This window comes from Lingula anatina, unplaced genomic scaffold (assembly GCF_051362555.1).
Source record: "Lingula anatina isolate TDL-2025a unplaced genomic scaffold, LinAna3.0 unanchor82, whole genome shotgun sequence".
In the NCBI taxonomy this organism is placed as follows: domain Eukaryota; kingdom Metazoa; phylum Brachiopoda; class Lingulata; order Lingulida; family Lingulidae; genus Lingula; species Lingula anatina.
The window spans coordinates 5445934-5459712 of record NW_028257603.1 but is presented as its reverse complement, the minus strand read 5'-3'; the positions used below and the strand labels follow the sequence as shown (position 1 = coordinate 5459712).

The 13779-nt window shown below is 35.4% G+C and overlaps 5 protein-coding genes across 6 annotated transcripts in view; 3 read left to right on the top strand and 2 right to left on the bottom strand.

Moving 5' to 3' along the window:
- Positions 1-23: 23 nt before the first annotated feature.
- Positions 24-1731, top strand: LOC147759277 (succinate dehydrogenase assembly factor 1, mitochondrial-like). The gene is made up of 2 exons (XM_086998435.1): positions 24-129; positions 1430-1731. Exon 2 carries the CDS (start codon positions 1483-1485, stop codon positions 1729-1731), a length of 249 nt encoding a protein of 82 aa, XP_086854561.1. The 5' UTR covers positions 24-129; positions 1430-1482.
- Positions 1732-1906: 175 nt separating this feature from the next.
- On the top strand, positions 1907-3166 carry LOC106181993 (phosphatidate cytidylyltransferase, mitochondrial). The gene has a single exon (XM_013566597.2). It carries the CDS (start codon positions 1907-1909, stop codon positions 2894-2896), a length of 990 nt encoding a protein of 329 aa, XP_013422051.2. The 3' UTR covers positions 2897-3166.
- A 218-nt stretch (positions 3167-3384) lies between these two features.
- On the bottom strand, positions 3385-8706 carry LOC106181937 (lactoylglutathione lyase). 2 transcript variants are annotated; one of them, XM_086998421.1, is made up of 7 exons: positions 8526-8706; positions 7021-7103; positions 6717-6857; positions 6313-6380; positions 5634-5723; positions 5308-5381; positions 3385-3779 (listed from the first exon to the last, which is right to left on the bottom strand). In XM_086998421.1, the coding sequence occupies exons 1-7, from the start codon at positions 8583-8585 to the stop codon at positions 3771-3773; spliced, it is 525 nt and encodes a 174-aa protein (XP_086854547.1). In that variant the 5' UTR covers positions 8586-8706; the 3' UTR covers positions 3385-3770. The 2 variants fall into 2 exon arrangements, with proteins under 2 accessions (XP_086854547.1, XP_013421960.2); XM_013566506.2 differs by lacking the exon at positions 5308-5381.
- Positions 8707-8900: 194 nt separating this feature from the next.
- The window catches only part of LOC147759270 (indolethylamine N-methyltransferase-like), a 32013-nt gene continuing 27134 nt past the window's right edge, over positions 8901-13779 (top strand). The window contains exon 1 of the mRNA XM_086998414.1: positions 8901-9257. The gene's annotated coding sequence lies outside the window, so the exon portion shown is untranslated. The remainder of the gene's footprint in view (positions 9258-13779) is intronic.
- On the bottom strand, positions 11552-13627 carry LOC147759276 (uncharacterized). The gene is made up of 3 exons (XM_086998708.1): positions 13346-13627; positions 12709-13009; positions 11552-12409 (listed from the first exon to the last, which is right to left on the bottom strand). Exons 2-3 carry the CDS (start codon positions 12983-12985, stop codon positions 12339-12341), a joined length of 348 nt encoding a protein of 115 aa, XP_086854834.1. The 5' UTR covers positions 12986-13009; positions 13346-13627; the 3' UTR covers positions 11552-12338.

Below are 13779 nucleotides of genomic sequence, written 5' to 3'. Positions count from 1 at the left end.
AGGGCAGTTAAATATTAAGAGTGATAAATTCAGAACAGGATATTATTTTAAAGTGTTGTTAGCGGTCTTCAAGCAAAACGTGCTATGTAATGAGAACTTGTCAGGTTAAGTAAGAATATCTTTGCACTGGTAAGTCATAAAACTCTTAACATACTTTGCATCGTCAAAAAAATTGTAAAAATTACAGCCTTGGAAAATATTTAGATTTGTTGTTTCTAGCTTAATAATTAGGCACGATTCGGTCATGTTTCACACCCTCGCTTGCAAACTGAGTGAGGTGCTTCACGCTTGGAGCGGGAGACCCTCGTCTGCTTTTTCCCGTAGAAATTAGAATATTTGTAAAAATATGATACATTGATTACATTTAGAATGAAAAACTAAAGTATTGCATTTTTATTATCAAAACAACTAAATTTTACTGGTACAGTTATTGACATTGTTTGTGGTCAGTATATTGTTTTGTGATGTTCATCAAAGTCAAATGTCAACAATTATTTTATTAAATAATTTTAAAGACCTATTGGTAAATGTTCTCAAAGAGAACATCAGAACTGACTTAAGTTGCAACATTGCTGTTATCTGCTATTCATGATTGTTTGTTGTTAAATTGATTAATGTTACCATTACTCAGATTGGCCAATCTTCAATTTGATGATATACCAGTACTGAGTACAGTATACTGTACGTTTCCTTCACTCTGATTTGTTTAAAACCACAGATTATATCATGTTGTAATGAACATTTTCATATACATATGGAATGAATGTCCTAAACTTATATAATTTTGAATGCTTTATTCAAGTGTGGGCTCAAAATAGGACATTACGTTTTCGTCTAAATTTGTGGATAGCGCAATCTAAAGATTCCAGGGTTCGTGTCAGATTTACATAAGGTCGCTCAAAGAAAACCCAAGTCCACAGATGACCAGTTAAACAATTTATTTGTTGACGTTTGGTAGCTACATATTCTACGTGAAGTCTCCAACTCCTAGTTCTCCTAAATTACTTCTTGCTCCGTACTCCGTCGCTCCTCTCCTCTTCTCTGTTGTTCTCCTGTACATGTCTCCCCTTTCCCTCTCTTGGTATCACTTATATACTTATTTCTTATCTATATGTATGGTCAGTGACGCTAACTTTAACTACCTATAATTGTATAATTAATTTCTTTATCTCGGCGTTAAACAAAGAGGCTGCCACATTACTTGAGAACTATTGGACCACAACATGTTACATCATAAGATATCTATGTCGGACACGACAATGTGTCATTGTTAGTTTGGTGGTAACATCAGCTGTCATTATTGAGTCCTATCAGATCTCAAATTCCCAGACATAAGAAATGTATTCTATGTGTATTATTATATAACATCATTTATATATGCTTATCTTATTTTTTATTAACTAGATTTTCATATTGATCACCTTTTCAGCAAAGCACAGTTGCATGAAGTCTGCCTGCAAAATGTTTATGTGACAAGAAACTATGGTCAGATACAGCAAGGTACAGCTCCGAGTTCTCAGTCTGTATAGAGATATGCTTACAGCCACAAAAGGAAAACCAGGACTCAAGAATATGATTCGCAGTGAGTTTAAGAAAAATGCGGCAGTACCCAAGAGTAACATTATGCACATAGATTACCTGTTGAGAAGAGGAGAACGCCAGCTGGAGACGCTGAAAACCCCTGGGGTCCAAGGGGGTGGAGTGTTCTATGAAGGACCAAAACGTGGATAATTAATTAATAGTCTGTGTGACATTATTTCGGTATCACTCACATACTTTGCATTCTATTGAGTAACACATAATAAAAGGAGTTTTTGAAAAAGGATATCTCTCTCATTTTTTAGGATCAGTTTTATATCTTCTTGTGTATTCGAGACATCATCTTTTAGGATATCAGGTCATCAAAATGGCAGCAAGACAGCTGTATAAACAGATTATCTCCCATTTCCCAGAGCAGCACATGGCATTTGCATATGGCTCAGGGGTCTTCAAACAACTGGGGCACACAGACCCAACCAAAAACATGCTAGATTTCTTCTTTGTAGTGGATGACCCAGTGGAGTGGCACCGTGCTAATATTGCTCAAAATCGCTCTCATTATTCCTTCCTGAAATATCTCGGCAGCCGAAGAGTTGCCAACATACAAGAAAAACACGGTGCTGGTGTTTATTTTAATTCACGTGTCATGTGTGAGGAGAGGCTGATTAAGTATGGTGTAATCAGCACAAGACGGCTGACTGCAGACCTGTTAGACTGGGACACCCTGTATGTAGGCGGCAGGCTCCACAAACCTGTGATGATCCTTAAGGAGCCGAGTGGAGAGAACCTGAAGGCAGCTCTTCATACTAACCTGGCCAGCGCAGTGCACACGGCATTAATTATCCTCCCAGAACACTTCACTGAGGAGGAGCTTTACTGCACCATCTGTAACCTCTCCTATTCTGGGGATTTCCGTATGGTCATTGGTGAGGACAAGAACAAGGTGAGAAATATTGTCAAACCAAATATGGAGAAGTTCCGTGAGCTGTACGAAGGGATCCTCGACCATGAGGATAATGTGAACTGGTGTAAGTCACAAGGAAGACTGGAGCAGCTGAAAGATCCAGCAGCAATTTTCCATCATTTAAGTCTGCTGCCGAAGACGCTTGAAGAGAGATTAGTTGATTTTTACAACAGGGATAAGCGGACAAGAGATGCGGAGGAAGTTTTAAGAATATGTGCCAAGGATTACGAGTGTGGAGAGGTGGTGGGAAATTGTGTGTCTAAAATTGTGAGCCATTCTAGTTGGAGTCAGAGTGTAAAAAGTATATGGACAGCTGGGATCATGAAAAGCTTCTGGTACAGCTTAGAAAAGTTGAAGAAAATGAACAAAGGCAGTAAAAAAGAGATTAATTAATTCTTTTCTTGGTCTTTTTTGCATCTTGTGTAAACTGTAGCAGCTGTTTGAGTAATGTAGATCTACAGCACAAAAGGTCTGTTTGCTCTTAAATTACAGGAATATTGGTGTATGATATTAGGTAGAGTAGAAGCAAAAAAAAAAATTCAAGTCACAATTTACATTGTCACAGCTTTGTGTCCATGAAAAGAGTGCACCTATAGTCTTTATGAATTGTACATTTAGCAACTGAATTGATTCTTAAATAATAATAATAAAGGCTAACTACAACAGGTGCTTTAATTCAATCTTGGTTCATCATTTTCCTGATAGAGTAAAAGTTGTCAAACGTGAGCATATGTAACCGCAAGCCCCAGTATAAGTGGGTGAGGTGTAAAACAATAAAAAGTCCTTACCCCTCTCCCAAGACATCCTCTCTTCCACACACACACATACACACACTCCAAACACACAGACACCCCAAACACACACACACATGAAAAAAGAGGTTATTGCACTTTAAAGCTCTTTATTGAAAATTTTGAATATCAAAAATCAGTACACATGATGTAAAAACAGCTCAAGGCATTTTCCTTTTCATCACTTCCATCATTAAGAAGTGTAAACACAACTGGTTATCAATTTATATTGAATAGCAACAATTTGGTGCAGCATTAACAGTGCTTCTGGACATTTGTTCTTTAAAATATCACCAGCAAAGCTGAAAGTGAAAGAAAAATTTCTTTTTTCAAAGAAAAAAAAATCCAGGTAAATGTCTTGAAATGAAGTGGCACTTTGACTGTCTAATCATTGAATTTAACTCCTGTCACCATGTTATCTTTATTCAAAATTTCAATCCAGTAGCCATCAGGATCCTTTATGAAGGCCAGACCTTTCATCTTCCCTGGAATGACAACAAAAACCACATTAGATTAATGCTGGAGGCTTGGTACACACACACACACACACCAAAAAAAAAAAAAAAAAAATTCTAGTCTTTGGCCTTTGCAAAGTCTGCTAAAATCAAATATTAGCCAAATAGTGTACATAGCAATGTTGGTTTAAGAATATTTTGTGAACAATCAATGCAGCTGACACTCCTACACGAGTTATTGTCACCAAAGAAAGGAGAAAAAAACATCAAAACAATCTGAATGACGAAATTTCTATGTTGAAGAAAACAAAGTGCACTTGCCATTTTTATGAAAATAATTTGACTAAAATGTACCATTCACTTTCATACTAGAAATGTACAGGAAAGAACTTGAATGATATAAACCATAGTGAACATGGTATTATCAAGCTACATGTGATTATAACATTACACTTACACAATATGATACAGTTTGATATAGAGAGTAAATATAAATACTGTACAACAATTTGGGAGTATAATTAATAGGAATATTTGGGTAGGATAACTGCTCTTAGGTTGCATAACATCAAACAACTGATCTAAATATTAAAGGGATAACAACTGTTCATTTTGGCCAAAAAATGGATTTTCCTGAGGTTAAGGACAATTTTCCCATACTTACCGATGGTTAAAGAATCCATTCCCACATTCAAAGTTAGTCCCTGTTTTTTTTTTCTAAAAAGTTTGGTTTTTTGTAATATTCTCTTAAGAGATTATTACAGAGTGTAGCCATCTATGGAGGTCAAATGATGTGATGACAAGCACAAATTCCAGAATAATTGCGTTAACCACAGTATTTGGTGGTAAAATGGAATTTATTATATATCTATGAGATGTTTACAATTCATTTATTGTGAAATATGGATAACTACAGTTGTTATCCCTTTAATTTCAGTGCACTGAAGAATTTGGTAATCTATAAGATCCCTTGTCTCTTCTTTCTATCTCTTTTTCTCTCTCTCAAACACAGGGTCTGGGCTTAATCTGTTTTCTACCGGTAAATTAATGAAAAATATCCACCACAGTATCAAAATTAAGCCATGTAAATCAGCAGCTAGATGATTGGTGGCAAGGACTAAAACAATTTTTTTTGTTTTGCTTTGCCAAAATACTCATTCCTCATCAAATCACTGATATATTGACAAACAAAAAGTGTTGTGTATGGTACTGTAATTGGCAAACATATGTTGGTATTTAACCAGAGGTGTCAATGAACTAACTAATCACGGGTCCACCACCCTTCTCCAGTGTGACTACTTGGATTTATTACCCAAAGTCACATGTAACAATGAATCAAGATAATCAACTGATTAGGAGATAGGAGATATAGCCTAACCTGACTTTCAGACTCAGTGTGAACCTACTTCTTTATTTTCAAAATTCCACATTTTGGATCACAGAGCACATATTTGAAAATAAAGAAGCTGGCATGGATTACGTCTGTACTGAAACTTGGGTTACTTCTAACACTACACCCTGGATTTTTGTCTACGAAATAGTCTACGTTTCTCCGTACCACTTTGTATGGATTTAGAATTTCGATCCAGTACCCATCTGGATCCTTTATAAAGGCAAGGCCCTTCATTTTCCCTAAAATACAGGGCCACATATTTTCATTTTCACAAAAATGTTATAACTATTCCAAGTAAAGTTTTCCAATAATTGTATACTTTTGCAGTAAAAATTTGGTTCTTTATAATCTTTAACAAAAATCCTCTGTTTATAATTGCAAAAAGAAAAAAAAACAACTTTGAAGAACATAAAAAATGGAAAAAATATAATAAAAAAACATTGGCAAAACTTATTAATCTCAGAATTATCACTGATTTATGTGATACCAACCATCATTTGGTCTTTTGACAAATGACACTCCATGTTTTTCAAATCTTTCACAAGCTGCATCAACATCTGGGACACATATTCCAATATGACCTGCAAAACAACGAATCAACAGCTCTAAAAACTCTAAACAGTAAAGCTCACAAATATACAGATGCTCAACAGAAATGAAGTCACGAGAAAACGGGAAAGATGTCACAAAGTCTTAAACATATGTTGCCTAAATTTACATAAAATATTGCACACATTTTGCCAAAAAGGCTTGAGCAAATAAATCACTGCTACCAAACTGATTTTCTGAGAAATGTGCTATGTTGCAATAAATAAATAAATAAATAAATAAAATGCAAGCAAGCCATCCACTAAGTCATCATGTACAGTAATTACTTGACAATGGGGGAAATTGTGACTTTTACAGATACTCTATTAATTATGTCATAATTTCTTAAATTTTGAACATTAATATCGAGTGGTAGCAACAAAATTGAAACTTCTTTATAGTTCTATTCTATGCTATATAATAATGCTATTTCTGTGATTGTAAAATTTTGTATCTGAAAGTTTATTTTTGCCCATATGTCTATGTAGAGTAACAACCAAAAGTTAATGAACTTTATAAAAAACTTAAATCACTCATACCTAAGGATGATAAAATGAAGTATTCAAAATTTTTCAGACTCACCAAAACCTCTTGGATCACTGTTACCATTGTGGTACTCAAATTCTTCATCAGACTCTGTCCCCCAGTTACTGAAAATAAATTTGGTCATTTATTATTCCAAAACTGATTTTTTTTTCATTCACAGTTATACCTAAGATCGAAAATACCCTTTATTAGATCTTAGGTTATATTCCGCACATATGATCAGTTTTTCTGTCTGAAGTTAGAAATGAAGTTTGACTACGAAACAAGATTTTGTGTAAAAATAATTTCTGAAAGGTTAATCTGGTGCACTGTATTTCAAACATTTTTTTTGAAAAGTGAACTGTTGGAAAACAGTTGAAATGTATTAGTTTGTGTTTGGGTTACTTTTTTATGCACACTGACTCCAAATGCAGGAATGAAATATGAAATGCAAAACTCACTGGGTAAGTTCGATTGTCCCAAGTTGAGAAAAGCAAAACCTTATTTTCTCGCTATCATCAGTTGGTATGTCCTCTTTCTTTGCATAACCCATGAAGTATAATGAGAATTTCATGGCTGGGAAGTCAAACTTCTTCAAAAGTCTAAAATTAAAAGTTTGATCAAAAGTGAATTACTAGTAAGTCCTTTTGAGATATGACCAGAGTATCTTATTTTATTAATATTATTTTTTTAAACACAGCTTATATAATTAGCTGCTTAAATCTTCAGTACTTGAACTTAAGACTCTGTAAACGTGGCCTGTACCTCATGCCCATAACTCCTGTATAGAACTGCAGACTTCTCTTAGGATCTTTGATTCTCATCATGGTTTGCTGCATGTAAAACCCCTGAAATATGATAAAGAGAGGTGACCAGTAAAATGAATATTACTTGTGTTTACAAGATAATTCTGAAGAACAATGCCATGTTTTACCAAAGACCATAATATCACAAGTCACTTCAGTCTTGTAATAAAACTAATGTTTTATTCTGTGGTGATTAGACTGATGTCAGGACAGCTTTTTACTAGTAAATTCTACATGTATAACATATGCAATATAGCATTGTTTGGACTATCTTGATATATCATATAATCCCCTGGGTCTGTTATCATGTAGCTATTCAATAATTATGACATATCTGTTGAAATATCTAGCTGATATTCACTGAATCCCACAGTTACATAACTCAGTCTGGCAGGTCATCAGTTTGATTTGGTCATTTGACTGATTCCAATCCTGTGTTGAATGAAGTGTTGAATTACAGTTCACTGGTATACAGTAACTGCTTTTCATAAAAAAAACCCTGTGTAATCAATGGCTACATATCAGAGAATATACATGTGTCATATGGTGGCATCTGAACCATCACTTTAGTTTGTCAGCCTAGTCATACCTACCTGACTCAACAGGTGTCTAAGGTTACATAAAAGCACCAGAACATACTTTCGTCCTTTACTGCATTAATTATTTTAATAATTTAAAAAATTAGAAGTGCCAAAACACATTTAATGTGTTTGTGTTTTATAACCAGAATGCAGTGCATAAAACAGCAACATTTAATTCTGCACATTCACATTTAATTCTGAATAGTTCACTCACAAATGAGCCAGTGATATATTGAGTGACTCACTTACAGACACTCATAAACAGGGCATGGTACATGTACATAAATTAGGAACATTTGTAAACTAGTACATTGCTGTTCCACTATGGCACAAATACTTGACAAATGTCTTGAATAATATTGATATGGGACAGTCCTCAGTCCTCTGATAACACAAGGGGCTCTAAAACACTGAATACAAAATAGAAGTACTGCATAGACTCCTGTGTGATCCGATCTTACCCAATTCTGGTGTCTACTCTTACGTAGCTATCCTGTAATTTTACCACATATATCTTTATACACTTCAGTTTCTTTTGGAAACTTGAACACTTCAGTATATTTTAGAAATTACTATAGAAATAATGTTACTCTGTACATGTAACACTAAATCTTTTGGAAAGTTGTCAAGACTCAAGGTGAATTTGAAATGAGGTGAATTTGCGTCAACACCAAATTTCGTGATGCAAGAGCATTGACATTATAAAAAACTACCATTGCTACAGATTATACAATAAAATGTAAAAGTACTGGTAAGCAACATGCAAGCCAGGGCAACGAAAACTACAGACTTTATTTACTTGAAATGCTACGCTTTTGGTTTCTATTTGCGCATCATTTGTTTGTGACCTGATCGTGTGAATGGATACAAAAGAACAACTCACCGACGTTGATGGATCGGGTTCAGAGAGGCAAGCAGTCACTTCACTATCAGGGAGCGCCATGGTTCCTAGCTGATCAGGGACGACCACGCTCTGTAGTGCAGCTATTATGTCCTAGTGATCTGAGTTGTAAGTGGATATAGCCCGCGACCTACTTTCCAAATCTAGAAACAACAACCCATTGCGACGGAGTAGCTTCACTACTAACACAATGCAATTGCCTGACTTCTCTCAACTACAAACGATGACGGTTGTGAGAAATTTTTTTCGCATTTTTTAAGGTAGGATTACAACATCCTTGTGCGCATCCGTGAAACAAAATGCCTTAAAATAGTTAAGAAAAAAAAAAAAAAAAAACACCGCTGTAAAATACACAATGTAATTTGGTGGTTGAGTGGCATATGCTTTCATTGCAACAGCTTATTTTTTTTAATTAATATTTTCATATTATGTATTCAATATGCCTAATTTTGCTTTTCATATTTAAGTAGACAGATAGTATTTTGTTTAAACAGAGGCTGATGGGTCCGTCCTTTGACCCTTACACGTCAAGGGTGACCCGAGCCGGCTTAATGAGCAAAATGAACAGTTTATTGGCTGATGCATTTCGTTGTATGCGTCCACATCGCTAGACTGTCCCTCTTCTTGCCGTAGACAGACGAATGTGGACGACGTCTTTTGAGCTCATAGCATTTTTATAAGAAATCAAGTTAGAAACGCTAAGGCTAGCGCCAAGTAAGTCATATACACAATGTATTTGTCAATTGTATTAATTAGATTGCTATTTACAAGAACATTGCTTTTACCTACAGTATGTTTAGTGAAACGGATATTATACATTACGCAATAATTTTGTTCCGTTTTAATGCATGACACAATTGAGTATTGTAAGTTCTTTTGCGTTTATTACTTATTGTTTAGAATAAGTAAAGAGGCACTTTATACTGGCATATTAATACACAGCGATTTGGCAGATTTGTTAGAATTGCGCTTCTCGTCAATTTTGACACAGATTGTAACTTTGCGTTTTCTACTTTCGCTTCTACTTTCGTTTTGTGCGTCGTCTTTTCAAGGAAAAACATTACATATGAAACTGATTTTGTTATAGAATGAATAAATATCTTTATACCTTCACACCTAAGGAGCAATCAAAGCCATAACATTCAAGTCAATAAGTAATTATAACATAGTTACACATATATAAAGAAAGTATTTTATAACCATACCGTATGTTAGGTTTTATCAACACGTTGAGTCACTGCTGACAACAAGGGGATTGTACACTAACATCGGGGGTTATTAAAACGATAGTAATAATGATAAACAATAATGGTCATAATTGTGAAATAAAAGAAAATAATTAAAGCGACACGTTTGCTGACCACTGCTGTTTACTTGAGATCGGAAAGTTTTTATATTTGATCAGTGTTTGCGCGTGCTTAGCAAGACAAGGCTTAAATCCAAAATGCTACTATAATTACTTAGTGAGTAATTCTGAAAATGCAATTATTTACTTTTTTTGTTTTACACCTATGACACTGCCGTGTTATACAACTCTTCGATTTCCATATTTCACATTGTGAACAACTCATTGAAAAAACAAAAATTCTATTTTACCACCAAAACGGCGGTTATCGCAATTATTCTGGAATCTGTGCTTGACCACGTGGCCGCTAAAGATGGCTAGCGTCTATAATAGTTCTCTTAACAAAAACGAAAAAAAAAATGGACTAAATGTGAATGCCGGAACAGATTCATAAAGTAAGTATGGTGAATTGTCGCTAACCCCAGGAAAATCCATTTTTTGCCCAAAATCCGGAATGAGCGCTTCTTATTGATGTGATCTTTTTCTCGTTCAAAGAAAATATCTTCTTAGTTGGACTATGAACCACAGTCTTGTTTCATTTATTTGATAACCATATCACCAGGACAAAGAAGAAAACCGCGGTGATAGCTGTAAACTTATATGCCCATCACCACGGATCCCTTTATGGCTTTTAAAGAGCTCACCGCAATCGTTTATATGTTCACATTAAGCTTGGTCGACGAAAAACACGTTTTATTCACCCAAACATAAAGGAAGCTTTGGATCTTAGCCATAGAAGGGCACCGGAGGTCATCGTACGCTGGGCAGCTAAGAAGGAAGTGAAATCCTCCTCAGATATACTCGGTGGGCATGTGTTGGGGGGGGGGGGGTATGGGGGTGCATACCTACCCCTTCTATTTGCAGGCAGTGAGCGACTAGTCTCAATTTACTTAGTCTTAAATTGGCTCTTAGTGGTTTGGGGTGGGTGGGACCTTTTAAGTTGGAACAACTCTTTAAGCATTTTATATGATCAGAGCTTAGTGTTATTCTGAATAGCCGCCCAACTCTTTTTCATACACATTTTCTGGAAGATTGAAATCTCAAGTTCGTTTTGTGCACGTGATTCCACCCTGTGACCCAACCGCGGCATTCCACAAGTAGAATAGAAACATTTGGAAACTACCACCATTAGTAGGCCTATAATCTTACTACCTCCCTCCCAAAGTATAAAAGAAAAATATTAATAAAACGGGATATGAAAATAATTTTAAAACTATCTTAAAAGAAACAAACCTATTTTGCCATATCTACACAAAAACGCTGCATTTCTGATCGCAACTACATTTGCTCTGTTCAAAACAGTAAATATATAGATACAGTGGCCTTCCCTATCTCTGTTTCACCTTCCACCCTCCCCCCCCCCCCCCCCCCCCCCCTGGCCTGCACCCCCAAATAATTATAATAGCAATAAAATAGATTATACAGTGTATCTATAGGCTACGTAGGCCTAGCCTTCTTAATTCTTCACCAACAATACCAACAATCAAATATTTAGAACTGTGTCCAGTGAGAAGGACAATAATATTGGTTGGTACTGTACCAGTTAACATTTATTCTGCCAGAATTAGAGATTTGTATATGAAAAGCAAATTCTTAAAAAAAAAAATGAAAAAAAATTGAAGAAAAAAAAAACATAGATATAGAGATAGACCATAAGCCGCTATTCAGATTCACATTCTTTATTGATTCACACTTTCAAGTAAAAGGTACAATCATGGACAATACAACAAACTATATCATATATAAAAAATACATATATGAATAACCATCATCATTACACAAATAGTTATATAGGGATACATATGTATACATAGAGTACTTCATGATCATTTGCCAGGATTGCTCTACACGCAAATATCTGCTCACATAGCATGGGGGATTGCACACTACCTAACCTCCGTATTGAAGACTGTCTACTATTTTGTACTTATACTCCCACAACATAAGTGATGCTAAGTACAGTTCAAATTATTTACTCCAACCGAATATTAAAATGAACAATTATAATACTCCATATGTACATATATATACTTCCTCCGGCATACTCAACTTTAAACAAATGGCGCGGTTTATCGGAGAGTGGAATGCTTGAATGGAAATTGTATATGCTAACATAACTTTAGACATTTTCACGAAGTGAATAGTGCATCAGTACAATAAGAATAACAATTCTATACATTATGATGCATTGCCACACACAAAACTCGTGGTAACTTGATGTCATAGAGAACAATTACAATATCAATAATACTTACGTCTTTTTGGTGTTTACATGTGGTTATAACGTGAATATCAAAAGGATAATAAAAATTTCATAAATGGCCAGAAACATATCTGTCAATATCTAGTAAAAAATCAATCTGTGGTCCTAGTAGAAGAAAACAAAATGTCACTCTCAACTGCTGCTGCTCCTAGTTGCTGTAGAGAGGTCGGCAGGCTTTTAAAAATTCTTACGTATACAGATGACCCACTGATTCCGTACTGGCCTGCTGGGGCACTCCTGCTGCATCTTGAACTTCCTCTAGACAAAAAAAAGAAAGTAAGAAATCAGTCCAAGATGCTTAATTCATTTACAATAACAGAATATATGTGAATGTAGCTAAAACCGTTGAAACCCTTAACGCCTTAAAGCGTATCATATACACCATACATATATATAGCCGTTAAAGACGCATATAATACTGCTAAACACATTCAGGCTAAAAGCTTGTTACATGCTAAGGAGCCAAAGTGCTTAGGAGCGTTGAAAAATGAGACAAAACAGGCGCTTAGAAATGTGTTTAGGAGCTAAACACTGTTTTTACAGTAAACAGTAATTACGTATTCTATTTTCTGCCTCTTCAATGACATCAACCAATCGTGGTATTCCAGCACCCTCCACCAACTTCTTAAGAAAACCATACTCTCCAATTTTAATAAAGTTCTTGTCAAACATCAGGTTAAACACATAACACATATCTTCAGCCTCCTCCAGTTCGGCCATCCCCACTGGGCCCCGTAGCAGTTGTTTTATTTTCTGTAACTGATCTTTGGTGATCTCGCTCTTCAAGGAAAGGCTCAGGCGGTTGTTGATATACGCTGGACTGTCTTCCATCATTACAATCCTCCTTTAATATAGCGGCTGAAAAAGAAACTAAATTTATTTGTGTCCGGCCACAAGTTTGAAAGTTTTTAAGCCCTTATAAACGCTTAAAATTCATTACAAAATGGAAAATAAGTTAGAGTGTCATCGTGAGGACTTGATAAAGTTTATTTTAGCGATGGGAATTTTTAAAGTCATAGAAATTTTTGCTTGTCATCATTATGCTTGTCAATTCACATGTCAAATAGGTTGGCAAACTCCCATTCTAATTGCTAAGATAACATTAAATTAACATTAAGATTATACTGAGATAAAGTATTAATAAAAGTTTATGACAAAAAATTCTTATTTGAAATTAATATAATAACAACTTGCCTTCTGATTCGAAGTATTCCCAGATTTCTTATACGCGTGTGCGGTGTGTGCTGCAAAATGGCGACAGCGTCATGGATAGCCAGTACGTGACAAGGGTTATATTTATCGATGACAAGTTTATTTAGTCATGGAAATTTCCGTCGCTTTCGATTGTCATTATTTGATTAATTGACATAAAATATATGTTAATATAATCAATTTCCCAGGAATGTTTTCTAGATATTATGTAGGATGTATACTAATTAATGTTGACGTACTTCGCTCAGTGTCAGTGACGTCAACTCGACGTTCGGGCTACCCGAAGACCAATTTTCACTGCGGTACTCATATTTGCAAAGGCGTCTGAATGGGGCTTTTAGAACTGACGTCATTTACGAGTACCGTGTCCTGAATTTTAAACAGAAATGGCTGCATGCCAAAAAGAACCCCCCCCC

Coding starts and splice junctions, on each gene's coding strand:
- LOC147759276 (XM_086998708.1), bottom strand. CDS start 12,985: ATGATGGAAGACAGTCCAGCGTATATCAACAACCGCCTGAGCCTTTCC. Junction 12,410..12,708: donor AGAGGCAGAAAATAGAATAC/GTAATTACTGTT, acceptor TTTTTTGTCTAG/AGGAAGTTCAAGATGCAGCA.
- LOC106181937 (XM_013566506.2), bottom strand. CDS start 8,585: ATGGCGCTCCCTGATAGTGAAGTGACTGCTTGCCTCTCTGAACCCGAT. Junction 7,104..8,525: donor AACCCGATCCATCAACGTCG/GTGAGTTGTTCT, acceptor ATCATATTTCAG/GGGTTTTACATGCAGCAAAC. Junction 3,780..5,633: donor TGTCAAAAGACCAAATGATG/GTTGGTATCACA, acceptor TTGTCATTCCAG/GGAAGATGAAAGGTCTGGCC.
- LOC147759277 (XM_086998435.1), top strand. CDS start 1,483: ATGGTCAGATACAGCAAGGTACAGCTCCGAGTTCTCAGTCTGTATAGA.
- LOC106181993 (XM_013566597.2), top strand. CDS start 1,907: ATGGCAGCAAGACAGCTGTATAAACAGATTATCTCCCATTTCCCAGAG.